At 41.2% G+C, this 14,588-nt stretch overlaps 1 protein-coding gene across 1 annotated transcript in view; it reads left to right on the top strand.

Annotated features, from left to right (window-relative positions):
* Nucleotides 1-1,256: 1,256 nt before the first annotated feature.
* The window catches only part of LOC145391354 (dimethylglycine dehydrogenase, mitochondrial-like), a 67,982-nt gene continuing 54,650 nt past the window's right edge, over nt 1,257-14,588 (top strand). Inside the window, exons 1-2 of the mRNA XM_080265952.1 lie at nt 1,257-1,360; nt 13,532-13,619. Of these exons, the coding sequence (XP_080122078.1) occupies nt 1,257-1,360; nt 13,532-13,619 (192 nt within the window). The remainder of the gene's footprint in view (nt 1,361-13,531; nt 13,620-14,588) is intronic.

Here is a 14,588-nt window from a genome sequence, read left to right as displayed (position 1 = left end):
TAATGAGTACGAGTGTTTTAAGGAGTTATGTACTCGTAACTAATGTTCAGATATTTTGTTCTCCCTTGAGCAGATCTATTGCGTACACCCAGCCTTGTTGTACCGTAGCTCAGCGCCCTTAAGTCACGAGTAAATAAGTTAGATATTCCCTCGGCTACACATTTACGTCTCTCATTTACACCTTTATGTAGGAGTATATAAGTAAGATATTCCCTCAGCCGCGCACGAAAGTCTGTCTGTCTCTACGTTGTGTTGGCAGCTGCGGGTACACTTGTGGTCCAACATACACCAGAATATCTACACTTAACCTCCCACCCTTACTGACAAACCTATAGTATTGGTAAAACTAATAGCTGCTCTCCATATCTCGGTAGGGTAAATTATATGGTTCGTGAAGTGGGAATTTATTGTTAATTTTGACAAGGTTTCGGTAACTTATCCTTGACGTTTTCAGACACGTGTAGAAGGGCTCACGTGGGGTTACTAGCCGGGAATGCTTTCATAACGGATCTTAACTTATTCTTACGATACTTATGTCTTCGTAATATTTATGTGTTATCGGGAATAGATCTGCTTGCTCTTATCTTCCATTTTAACATGCAGTCTGTTTAGTCGTGAAGTGCTTAGTAGCTGTACGAGTGAAGATAAAAATACACACAAGTAGTTTTATATGCGACGAAAATTTGTGAATACGACAACCGTTCTGCGTTGCTTATCTTGACTTTTTATAATACTCGACTAGCAACACAACTTTGAGTTATTGTGTGTGGGTATGATGTTATTAAATTTACAAATCTTTTTTTGAGGCTAGGTTACAAGGTGAGATATGATGGAGGAAACTTTTTTGGAAGGTATGAAAGCATGAGAAATGCGCAATATAAATCCTTAATATGGATCATTTGTTTACTTGGTAAGGGCCATCATTCTGTTATTCCCGAATTCTTTGTAAATAATCCAGGTCGACGATAGATTTGTAGGTATTGATTTCTACCAGAATGGGTGTACGATAAATATCTGATTTATCAGCTCTCTTTATTCTAGTAGGTTACGTATGAAGCTGGTTTGAAAATGGATCATCACACCTCTGGCAATTGTCAAAGCCTGCGTTCCCTCAACAAACCCCGCGCAAACGTACTCCTCATCTTCCCTCAATCTAGCAGGTTCTCTGTTCACTCCACTTTTCTCTCACGCCCTTTAAAAGTCCCTAGCTATTTCTAACTTCCTTCGGACATAAGAAGCATTTAGATTGGAACGTCATGGGACTTTTACAACGTGCTGGGACGCTGTCAAGGCTGCGGGGCTTGGCCCGAGGGAGTTATTACAGCCTGTCAACTTCTGCAGCGAAGTGGAATGAAGGAAAGTAAGTTTACTCGTACCTTATGATCAAGTCTCGTTAGTCTGCGTGTGGGTGGTTGTTAATGAAGGCTCCTACATAATCTGTATTTTGTACAGCTATCTTTCATTTTTAAATCATTTTTGTTGGGTGCCCTGGCCATCAGTGATAAATTTTCGGTGTGTAATTCACCGGGTCGGTCAGGATCACTTGATGGTCGTGATCGTCAGCTTTTACTCTCCCGGAAGGGAGCTGAGAGCTCATATAGTCCGATCTAAGGGCAAGGCTGTGACCTTCACAAACGCACACACCCGTCCCCTTGCTCAAGGGGGACAGTAACCACCCACTTCGTCAGTGAAACTTTTCGCAACCTGAGCGAGGCGCGAACTCCCGTCTACCAGATGGCAAACGAGAACGTTACCACTGCGCCAGCGACCAGTGTGTGTGTGTGTGTGTGTGTGTGTGTGTGTGTGTGTGAAGTTATAAAGAATGCTACGTGTGTATTTTTTAAAGTTATATAGAAATTTTAATCCATCCCGGTCTATACCTTGCGTTCCCACAACATTTGTCTGCTGAAACAAACATATCAAAGGGGAGAACTGTTGAATCCTAAAGGTTGGGCGGGATGAGCTTGTGCCATACACGAGAGAGAGAGAGAGAGAGAGAGAGAGAGAGAGAGAGAGAATATCTCTTAGCCTAACCAAGATGCAAATCTGCCCCGGCTTCCCCAACCGCGAACACATTATGCAAGGTCTGGAATGCTACAGTACATTCCACCTTATACTCCAAGGGTCGGTTTGTTTTCATCCGACGGTAATGGGCCTCTCCAACAAAATGAAGAATATGTCCTGGTTGCGTTAACTTCGATGGGCCTCGATAATGAGGTTGGAACGACTCTTCTCGGATACTGGTCAAACCAGCCTTCCAGTCTGACTACACCTGACCATCCACTGACCACGTAAGGGTGAAGGATCTTTGTCAGGTGGGAGGGGGTAAAAAAAAAAAAAAAAAAAAAAAATGTGCGCGCTATACTAAACCTGTTTCTCACTGATGCCACGTCCTAACCCATCTTACATGTATAAACATTCTAACTTCCACCACTGCCATACACCATAAATATAATTTACAATTTACTAATCTAATTTCCAAGGTAAAATACTTTACTTCCATGTGTCATTATTATTATACACTTTAGCCAATACATTTTCCAAAACTTACCGACATCTCAGCTAGCAATAACCTTCACGATGTCGTACGCCCAATGTCATACGCAACTCCTCCATCCTACCCTCGCCTCCCTCCTGCCGCCAACCTTCCACAAACTGCGTCTTTTCTGTCTTAATTTCAACTTTATTTTCTTAATCACCAACAAAATCCCAATCGCGCTATCATTAATTCCCTTTAAGGAACTTCAGAACCCACGTCCTATATTTTTAAACTTCGGCCATCATTTCGTCCGTCCCATTTTCACTTCTTCAGAATACCAGATAATTACTTCTTTTACGCCTCGGCAAACTCTCCGCATTTAAGTCCTTGCGTTTAATGGGCCATATCTCTGTGGCTAAGAAGGCTCCGTAGCACCTCATCGTTAGTGATGAAACTGTGTGCCAAAACAATTCATAAGTTTAAGGAAATGTATGAAAAAAATGGTTCAATACACGGGACAATACGAGCTTGACTCATTCCTGTAAAGATAAAAATAGGTAAGAACAATTAGGTAAGAACATTACGTTCAGACAGATACACATGTACACATATGCATAGATACACCGACATATCGCGCACAGATATACACACTTACACATGTACACTTGATTAAACACAGCATGCACACGAGCACACACACATATACTTCGCAGTAATTCTCCACAAGATCAATAAACATGTTAACGTGGACTTCTTTTTCTAGTTTATTTATCTGCAGACGATTTTAACTGGAAAAACGATTTAACTGGAGAGGTTGGAAAAAGCCTTCAATAACCCCTTCAGTACGTGCTGTCTTTCTAGTGGTGTAAGTGCAAGACAGCATCGCCATATTGTGTGTAGAGTAAGGAATGAGGGTGTTGGTAGGGGTGATGTGTCAAAGAAGTATCACTGCCACTACCACTACCACTAAATAATAATAATGATAATAAAAGTAGATGTGCAGTTTCTTCCCCTGCATTCAGAGAAAACATGGAAACTACATACCCACTCCTGTGATATGTATGCCGATTTCATTGAAATTCATGTGCTCAATTTCCCCTATTTCTGATCGTTTTTATTTTTGGGAGGGGGCTGACCACCCTAAGAATCGCTGGGGGGATCACGCTCCCCAAATATCGCATTACGGATGAGAGTCCATCGCATAACATGTAGGCTACGATGTCAAAACCATATCTGCTTCCACCTTTCACTATTTCGGAGGATTTTTAATTTGATTAGGGGGATGACACACCTAAAAATCATGGTTGGAAAATTGTATGTAGTGGAGGACCTTCGGAGTAACCACACACACACACACACACACACACACACACACACACAGGCTGATTCTCGCGCAACTGTGTAGGGCGAGTTGCCGAAAACGATACCTTTCTGCTTTGCAGGAATGATAGATGGTGATTATGATGATAATAATAATAATAAAGTAGTAGTAGTATATTTTCCGTCATTATATAATAGGCTGTTAGTATCTTAAGTTGGAAAAAATAGCCCACTTAAATTCCTTCTAGACATACATAAGTGTTGATGCAGATCGTTTCCATATGGCTAGGGGTGAGGTTAACTACAGACAGACAGACGACAGTTGAGTAGAAGTGCCCAAAGCGAGATGGACTGCAGCAGAAGACAGAATATAGTGAAAGATTATGGGTTGTATAGTAGCCTTTGAGACTGTGAAACCCCTTCCGTAGCGATTTATCTTGCACTTTTCAGCTCGAAATGCTCTTGTGGGTTATTATTGCAAGTTGTCGGTTCTGAAATTATATGATCAACATACAGGAGAACTGAACAAAGTGCAAAATAAATCACTATGAAAGAGGTAATATGATGCCCCTAATGTCACCCGGAATACGGTCGAAAAGGTTGGGAGGCTGTGTGCTGGATGGCAGAGATGGAATGAAGGTCTGTGTTTGATCAGGGATAAGGTGGATGTGTATGTAGGAATGGAATGGAGTGGAAAGGAAGTGTGACAGGAAAACTGTGAGGTAATAGATTTATAGTGGATGTATTTGAATTATTTTTTTAAGTATGACAAAAGGGAGGTGAGGCAATAAGTGTACAGTGTAGGTATTTGTATTTTTTTTTTTCATACAGTTGAATAAAATCGCTTGCCTATAACCATAACATTTAAAGCCGGCCGGACTGAACATCACTGAGTTTTGTAACGTGGGAGGAAAGGTCGTTACAGTGTAGGAAAAGTCAGAAGTTTCTTAGATAAGCGTAACCTTTTCACAATGGCATTTTGGTTTCAGCCAGTTGTGAAACGAATTGATAGAATGTGTATTAATTGTTGAGGTATTCTGGAACCCTATGGTACACGTAAACAGAAAAACAGATGTTGTGTGGATTATTATTAGACAGAAATCTATCTATATACCTCTCTGTTTTATATCTATATTCTGGCATAGGACGGGCCGTTCCTAAGTAGGCACACATACATGGAAATCCCTCTGTCGAGGTCATTACTCTCTGCTGCAGCAATAGACAAGGCAGTAGACAGGCAATTAAATATTGTAGACCCTTAGTGGTGTGAAGACTGGGACAGCATGTAGTGTTAGGCAGGAACAGGCAGGTGAAGGTCCAGTTTGAGATTAAGATTGGTTTATATTTTCTGGACCCTTTATGTTATGATTGATTTATATTTTCTGGACCCTTTATGGTAAGATTGATTTATACTTTCCGGACCCTGTGTGGTGTGCTGAGTGGAATGATGGCATGGATCGATCAGGAGAGAGAGAAAAATTAATAAGTATTTTTTTTTTCTTTATGCGGTGCAGATAACATATACAGTAGGCTACAGATATACGGATCCCTGAGGTGTGGCGTGTGGAAGTGTCACAGCGAGTCGTATTCTTGGTGGCATAGGTGGGTTCACAGCATTTCTTCATCAGCCATTTGTATATTTCTCCATACTATTCTGTTACATGTTGCTTTTGTCATTTTATCATCGACATCGTATCCGTTAGTAGCGTAGAAAAAGATATTAGGATGAAATTGGCTAAGTAAATCGTTCAAGTGGTGATTAACAACAGAAAAACATCATGAGCCAATGAGAATACGGCCCACTAGTGACAGTACAGACGAGATCACCGTTTTTTTATGCGTGTAGTGCGGGTTAGCGACAGTCCACCACGCTGAGTAAGGTCTGATGGCTCTTATCTCCATCACGTAAACACGAGACATGGGAACCAGCTCAGAACCGGTATTTACTGGTTATATCCTCCTCAGTCCGCTTATTTCTGGCCTGGGAACATTCTGGCTGTGAATACTAGTCGTTCGATAAGAAATAAATGATTATGTTATCGCGCTATCTGGCTCTCTGACAGCTGGGTTCACTTGAGGGTTAATTGTTGTTGTTGATGTGGATGGCGCGGAGACGGTAGAGTGGTTTCATCATCTGCTTTTGCGTATTTATAAATTAATCATATCGGTTCATTGGCATTTTTAAATATATATTTGCTCTACCCTTATGTGCAAGAGAATCATCATCATCATCATCAGCAGCACTGTCCTACTCATTTTCATACTTTCCTCCTTGTTCTCGTCCTCCTCGTCTTCCTCCTCTCATCCTCATCCTCATCATCATCATCATTATACTTCTTGTTGTTACGTGGGTGTTGACAGATTTAGATAAGGCAAAGTCTGTTCATTCCCATTTAGAAATAACCACACAAAGGTAAAAAGGGAGTTCCCAGCGCTTTGTGTTTAGTCAGTTGCAGGGTGGATGTTTAGTGAGGTGCCTTAGTGAGAGGATGACGGATTTATATTACGTTTAGCTCAGTTTAAGAGAGAATCGATTTTATGAACAGTTAAAGGTCAAGGTCTCAGGGAAAGGTCAGAGGTCAGAGTCACAGGGGAAAGTCAAACAGTTTTCATCTCATTTTAACCAAAGTTGGTAGAAGGGTTGAGGGTTAGGCAAGATTAAAGTACTTTGATTTTGAGAGTAACATGTCGAAGGTCAGGAGTCAGGGCGAAGTAATTATTCTCCCTGAGATTATAGTTGGTTGGCGTGAGGGTTGCCATCTTTGTTTCATCATCATCATCATCACCAGCACCGTCCCTCTTGGATTGCACCTTATCATCATCATCATCATCATCATTTTCTTAGTCCTTTCTTGAGAGGAATATTTCATAGTTAGTCACTGTGTAGTCTCAACACTGTGGTTACAGTGTTTTATATATATATATTTCTGACAGGGAAGACATGGTTTCGCATTAAGAACCCTGTCTAAAATATAGGTGATTTTTTTTTTTTTTACCATGAATTTTACTTCAGACTCAGACAACCACGACACGTCATGTGATTAGGCATGTAATGAAAGACTTTTAATGATGAAAAAGATCTATGGATTATTATTATTGTTATTATTATTATTATTACTATTATTATTAATGTTCCCACGAGAGACCATTTAAGTTTGTTTGCATAGGGTTCAGTAATTTTTTTTTTAATAGCTCCTGTTCAAATTGTCTCCTCTCCTGCTGAAGTAAATCATCTGGAAATAACACGAATAAACTGCGAAAGACGTTTGCCGCTCGATGATTTTATTCTAGGTGCAGTACCTGCTTAGAGGACTATTTCGCATCTAGAAATGAAATAGGAACATGAATTGTAAAGGTGACGGTTGCATGTCAGTTATTGGATTTTTTAAGGAGGGGGGGGCACCTAGAACTGAAATAAGGACCTGGAGCCTAACTTCGACGGTTTGTTGTCGTTGTTACGGAGCTTTTTGCACCTAAAACGGAAGTAGTGGCCTGGATAGTAAAATGGTGGTTGCGTGTGTTAGTTAACTTTTCGCACCTAAAACTGAAATAAGGACCTGGATGATGCTTTTGACTGTTGCGTGTTGTTTTTATGGAACTTGTCGCACCTAGAACTGAAATAAGAACCCGAATCATCGACCTTCAATGCTTGGGTGGTGTCCTTGCCAGCAATGCTTATGAGTGATTGTCTCCCACCCACGAAACACCCCCCTCCCCACCCATTATTGTGTAAACCTCTTCAAGATGGTGTATTTCTTAATCCTATCCTCGCTTCCTCCAGACGATTTTAGTATTCCTTAATCATAGTCTTACTTCCACACGGTTTTAGTATTCCTTAATCTAATTCTTCCTCTGTCCTCCTCCTTCCCGCTTTCACTTCCTCACCATCTAACTCTTCCTCTGCCTTCCTCCTTCCTGCTTTCACTTCCTCACCATCGAATTCCTCCTCTGCCTTCCTCTTTCCTGGTTTCACTTCCTCACCAATTAATTCTTCCTCTGCCTTCCTCCTTCCTGGTTTCGTTTCCTCGCCATCTAATTCTTCCTCTGCCCCCCTCCTTTCTGCTTTCACTTCCTCACCATCTAATTCTTCCTCTGCCCCTCTCCTTCCTGCCCGCACTTCCTCATTATCTAATTCCTCCTTTGTCCTTCCAGCTTTCACCTCCTTACCCCGCCTCCATGTCCCCCTCCTTCTTGACACTTCTTTTCACTTCCTCACCTTCTAATTCTTCCTCTGTCCCCCTCCTACCCATCCATCCTTTTACCTTTCTCACCATCTAACTCTTTCCCTGTCCACCTCCTTCGTTCCCCCGAAATTCACTTCCTGGCCATCTAATTCTCTCTCTCTCTCTCTCTCTCTCTCTCTCTCTCTCTCTCTCTCTCTCTCTCTTACTTTCCTCACCATCTTATTCTTCCTCTGCTGACTCCCATTCCACCCGACGTGCTGTAAGTCTCATAACGCGTCCTCAGTTACTCGCATGACGTAATGTAACTGACTGGCCTCTGAACTTTAGTTATGAGGCATCATGAAGGTGAAAGGGAGGAACTGGTTTTTCGGCACGCAGGCTGAATGCGTTGGTTAATCAAAATTAATACAGAGATCATACAGCCATACAGAGTGAATACAAAGGTTATATGCATTGAATATGAGGATCATACAGCCATACAGAGTGAATATACAGATCATACAGCCATAGAATTAATACAAAGGTTATAGAGTGAATATAGACATCATGCAAACAATGCAGAGTGAACCCAGAGATTATAGGGTACAGACAGAAGCATTTTCCGAGAGTTTAGACGAATATAAAGGGAAAAAATCAGTCCTATATAGGGTACTGTTTTTACTCTGAAACTGGATTCAAATTGCTATCTCTCTGTGTTGAATGCTGAGTCGTAAGAGTGGTTAGACACCAGATTATGATGCTAGGCACAAAGAAGTGCTATGGAAAGTATGCAGAGTGGCAGCATTGTCTCCTTCTGCCACAGAACTCGTGAAATAAACTGCAAAAGAATAAAAATCTAGGTCAAGTTAAAGTATTAGCAATGTAGTAGAGACAGGGTTTTCACTGTACTTCGCCAGTTGTTATTTTCTCCAGATGGAACTGGGAGCATAGTTGTTTCCTTGACTGTACTATTGCGAACACAGATATCTATCCTCTTCCTTACGGCGAATAACGACACAGTGAGAGATGACTTTTGAAACTCAGGGATACGTCGGAACCCACCATCCATCTTAGAATATCATGTAACAGTTTCATAATTGTTAGACTAAAGAGTGAATTGATCTTCCTGGCCACAACTGTATATCCATATCCCTGGGCGGATCCAGGAATAAAGTAAGGGTGTTGCCCTACACCTTGTCATGATAAAAGGTGTACAGAAATGCAAATAGAAGCAAACTGTGCCATGTACATACAAGCAAATGAAAACAGAGTTCAAAGAGTTGATTATTAATACTTCTTTGTGAAGTAAAATGTAATAAAAATACACAGTTCTCGACAATCCGATTACAGAGAGTAGCCAGATGAGTTATCTAGTATTAACCTTAGGATTCTTTTATGTACAGAACCTATAATGTTGTAGCTTAAATAATCTTGAATATAAGGGATTGATTTTTTTAAAATCCCTCCCTCCCTCTCTCTCTCTCTCTCTCGCCATTTGTTTTTGCAGTCACAGAGATGCCTGGGCAAGTAGGACAATGCCACTGGATCTGCCCATGCATATCTATCCTTACTACTTGACCCATATTACACCACTTGTACCGTACACTCGCTCACACAAGTACCAGCACCCACCTTACCCATGCTCTCAATCATCGTTGTTCTTGTTTTTGGCGTTGTTGTTGTCCGCATTTTTTATTTTTTTTTCGGAAGGAGGTTTGAGTAATTTGTGAATGAATGTGTTGTCAGCTTTACTGGGTAGGCTGATGATGATGATGGTAACGTTTCTTCCACCTCCCTTTTTTCTGTTTCCTTGTGTCTGGATCGTACCTCGCCCCTTCTCTCGGTGGGAACACTTATCATGATCGTGATGATTTTATGACGAGATGGAAAGATAATTTTTAAAGTTCTATGTATTTCATATAATGTAAATTGCCTTTATACAGTATTAACCCTCTCAGCTGAATAAAATCCTTTGTTATTACTTGTCATAAGCTGCAGGATGAGAGGGTTAATGGTATCATGATTAACACTAAGGCCTGTATTCAACGCAGTTAAGGAATCTCCCTAACACCTCTTCCTAAGCGAGTTATGCATTCAGGCCCATTTTCTCGTCGGTTAAGGAAGCTCCCTAACGCCTCTTCCTACGCGATTTATTTTGCATATTACACCTTGCTATCCTTTTTTGTGTTATTTATATCAGTCTAATATCACCATACGCATCATAAATGGCATGCAGATTTGTATGAACCGGCCACATCCAAAAATAAATAGCCAAGGAAGAGGTGCTAGGGAAGAGGTGCAACGAGAATACGGTATCAGCCTCCTAGGACTCAGCTGAATAAAACCGTCTGAGCATAAGAGGATTGAGACTTATGTAAGAACTCTACAAGACATAAAATCACTTCTTTGGTAAAGGCTCCAACCTCAGAGATACGAGAGTGGAGAGAGAGGCTGCTAGAGATCGAGTAGCGTGGAGAGCCGCCATAACTTGACCAAGGCCGACATAAAATCAGGGACAAAATTTCGCCTACCATTCCACTGCGTCTGTGTCACACTTGGGCATGTCCATCACTTTCCTCCCAGATGCATCATGCCAAAGAGAGTCGTCTGTGGGCAGAGATATTAAGTGGTTTCGTGACACCTTTTCCTTGAATTATTCTGCATATTACACCGGAGTATCCCTTTATATATATATATATATATATATATATATATATATATATATATATATATATATATATATATATATATTATATAAAATATAAAATGCTGAGATAAACTGTGTTGATGTTAAAGCGATATAAGCAGCGGTCAAAAGAACGCTGATGTATCGTGCGGGAAATAAACGGCTTTGGTGATGCGAAATTTCCGACGCCACTTAAAATGCGGACCCATGTCCTGTAGGTGTCGTAAGACTGATGAAAACCACGTGACACTTTGAGCTGTTGTTTTGTTGTTACTGTTATTGTTGTTCACGCAAATAGAGGGTCACTGACTTTTTTATCAGTTGGTGTGTGTGTGTGTGTGTGTGTGTGTGTGTGTGTGTGTGTGTGTGTGTGATAACTACGGTAAACAAACAGTATTGCCTCATGTTCTTATCTCTGACGAGGACATACAGTAGCGGACCTATTTCATGTTTACCTTCCCAGTTCATTGGGAACGATCTGCTCTTCAGCTGTAGATGCGTATTTTGCCTATAGCACAGTGATATCCAATTGTATGTTAATAATGCTGTCAGTGACGAACTGGTATAAATTACATACAAAGGAATATTAATGTGTAATACGTAAAATAAGTCGTTAGGAAAGAATTGTTACGAAGACTCCTGTGTCAGCGATCAGGCTTCATATGAAATATGTGTCGAAAGCTGTATGCGTTTATCATCACTAGATTCACATAGACTCCCTATATGGCGTTTCTTCTCTCTCTCTCTCTCTCCAGGGGGCACGGTAGCTCAGTGGCAGAGCATCGAGTTCGGGGCCGGGGGATCTTGAGTTCGAGCCGCGCCCTGGTCTGCCGTGCTGGGATGGGTAGCGCTCTCCTGTAACCTAGCTGGGCTATATGGTCCTTAGTTGCCTAGCTCGGGGAATTCATTTCTCCATTTCTTTCTCTCTTTCTCTGTCTCTCTCTTTCTCTTTTCTAGCCTGACAAAGATTCATAACCCTTTTGGGCTCAGTTAATGGCCAAGTTAAGCGCGGATTTTATTTTTATTTTTTTCCGGGTATGTGACCGACTGTGGCCATAGGCTTCCCACTTCCCAGCACATTCCCAAGGTCCAGTAGTCCTACGTACCACGCCTGTAGCCGGAGGGGAGGGGGGTCGAGAGGGTCAGACAACCCCCCCACCTGCCTAAGGATTCACTTTCTCACGCTGTCTTTTTTTTATATCAGTGCAAGAAGAGTCGCTGTCCATTGTTCAGAAGCTTTGTGCGGCTTCTCAGCGTCGCTAGTGCATACACGCAGACCCCCATAGCAAGTATGCAGCAGACCTTTGACCAGCCGGCTGCTTTACAAGTCCAGATTCAGCAGAAAACGATCCCCCCCCCCCTTCCAAAAGTCTGACTACGGGCCCGCATACCATACACCTCCACATGTCACTTCTTGGGCGCTAGCACCCATCATGCATATTGAATGCATGCTAAGGCTGTATCATACAGGATTGGTGTACTGGTATTACCTGGGGTATTTTCACATGTACGCCCCCCCACTCCCTTGTAGGCAGACTGATGCTAACGTATAAGAAAACGATGTTATATACCAAAATATATTCATTAAATATCTTTTGCACTTGGATTTGGCTATACGAGTATTATTGTACTCATGATTAAAGTAGGTATAATAATTATTCTTTTTGTTTGTTTAAATGCGTAAATAGTAATTGTGCTGGGAATTACGCCCCTCCTCCCTTTTCCAAAGTGCTAGAGCCCTTATAAGTGTAGTCAAGTTGGAGAGTTGAACTTTTATAGGAACAGGGGACTCATTTCTTTCACATTGCAATCAGTTTCTGGAAGTGACCCAGTTCTGCCAAGTGAAAACAGGCATGCGTCCAGCTTAACAAGCATATTTTCACTAATGCAACGTTGTTCTGGTAGATAACCAAGACAGATGGTGAAACTGATAGTGACGATAGGTTTTGCGATCCGTGTAGATGTTAACGTTTAGGGCCAGACTATCTTACGTTATGTGAAGTGAGTATGTGCATTTCAGATGTGTAGGTGGGGGATCATTGGTGATTCTTATATGATAATATTATAGCGGAATATTCCATCTGTACAAGAAGGAGAGTACTATTCGGAAAACACACACACACACACACACACACACACACACACACACACACACACACACACTTTAGATGAAGTATAATAGAGGAAGGGCAAATTTCTTTATTTTTTAGATACCTCAGTTATGTTTAGACCCTGCATAATGTGGAGTATCTGTACAGCGGCACATTTTGCACATTCTCAAATCTGCCCTTGCCGACAGTTGAACGAATAGACAAATAAATAAGTAGCCAGATAGATAGATGAATGGATGGATGGATAGATAGACAAATAGGATGGTAGATGTAGTAAGGAAGGATAAACTGGAAGAAAAAAAAAATTGTTAATACAGGGTGAGGCAAAAGTCCCCATTCACACATAAGCATTTTATTTACAGCTCTAATTAATAATATTAACAAAGTCTTCAAATCCGCTGTGGAAGTCACAAAATTTGTTCAATATGATTACCTCCGAGGTCATGGAACATCGAAAAACACGGTAAGAGCTATTTCTCAGTTAACAGCCAATGTTTGTATGGAGACTTTTGCCTCACCCTGTAGAACAGTTGATAGTGGTGATTGAAAACAGATAGAGATTAATGAATGAATAGACAAATAAGTAGATACTTAAAAACAATATACACCAGAAATATCCAGTGAGTGTGTATTAGTAAATGCAAATGTGTGTGTGTGTGTGTGTGTGTGTGTGTGTGTGTGTGTGTGTGTGTGTGTATTTAGAGAGTACAGTACTTCCAGGTCGAGCAGGAACTTTTATACCATACCACTAAGCTCTATACTCTATTTCCAGGTTGCAGGAATGTGTAGAGGAGGCGGAGACTGTGATAATTGGAGGAGGAATTGCAGGCACAAGCATTGCATATCATCTGGCTAGGCAGGTGAGTCTCTCTCCACTCTGTCTGTATGTCTGTATCTCTCTGTGTGAAGCACCTAAATAAAAGTATGGGTACTGTCCATCTACAGTATCTATCTTTAGCCAGGTGCCATAATCCCGTACGGGATGACCACAAATATATCACTTCCATATCTCCCTGCCCCTCTCCAATTTGCTGTTCTCCCCCAAACTTACACTTCCTCCCCCCCCCCTCATTGGTAGTATGCTGTAGGATAAACTTACAGTTTAGCGCAACTAGCAGATATAATGTACTTTGCTGATTCACTTCCTTTTCTTCCTGGTTTTGTATATATAAATATATATATATATATCGTTTTCGTTTCGTTTTCGTTTTCGTTTTTAAAGGCTCCAACATGCTTGCATGTGTCGGCCTTGGTCACCTAATGGCGGCTCTCCACGCTGCACGATCCATTGCAGCCTCCCTGTTCAGTCCCTTAACCCTAAGGTCACACTTAATGACCTCGTCCCATGTCTTTCTCGGTCTACCCCTCATAACCCCACCCCCAATAGTAACACTTCTCACCTTCCTCACCCAATTATCATCCCCCATCCTCTCCACAAGTCCAAACCATCTCAATCTACCTCTCCTCATCACAACACCAATACACTCCAGTCCCATCCTACCTCTCAACTCTTCCATTGTAAATATATATATATATATATATATATATATATATATATATATATATATATATATATATATATATATATATATATATATATATTATATACACACACACACACACACACACACACATATATGAGACCCTCGGAGAGACAGCTAGATCTCTCACTACAAATATGCTACCCTGGTATGGGCTCAAACTGCCAACCCCATGGTCATGAAGTACAAACATAACCACTGTGTTATTCTGGCCCCAGAGAGAGTGAGAGAGAGTTGAAACACTTGTGCCTGCAGTTAGCTATATGTATTTTATTATTTAGGTCATCC

This window comes from Coenobita brevimanus, chromosome 18, assembly GCF_032717465.1.
Source record: "Coenobita brevimanus isolate Jiangsu-jjx chromosome 18, ASM3271746v2, whole genome shotgun sequence".
Lineage (NCBI taxonomy): Eukaryota > Metazoa > Arthropoda > Malacostraca > Decapoda > Coenobitidae > Coenobita > Coenobita brevimanus.
The sequence above is the reverse complement of the archived record's forward strand: the minus strand, read 5'-3'. Positions and strand labels throughout refer to the sequence as shown.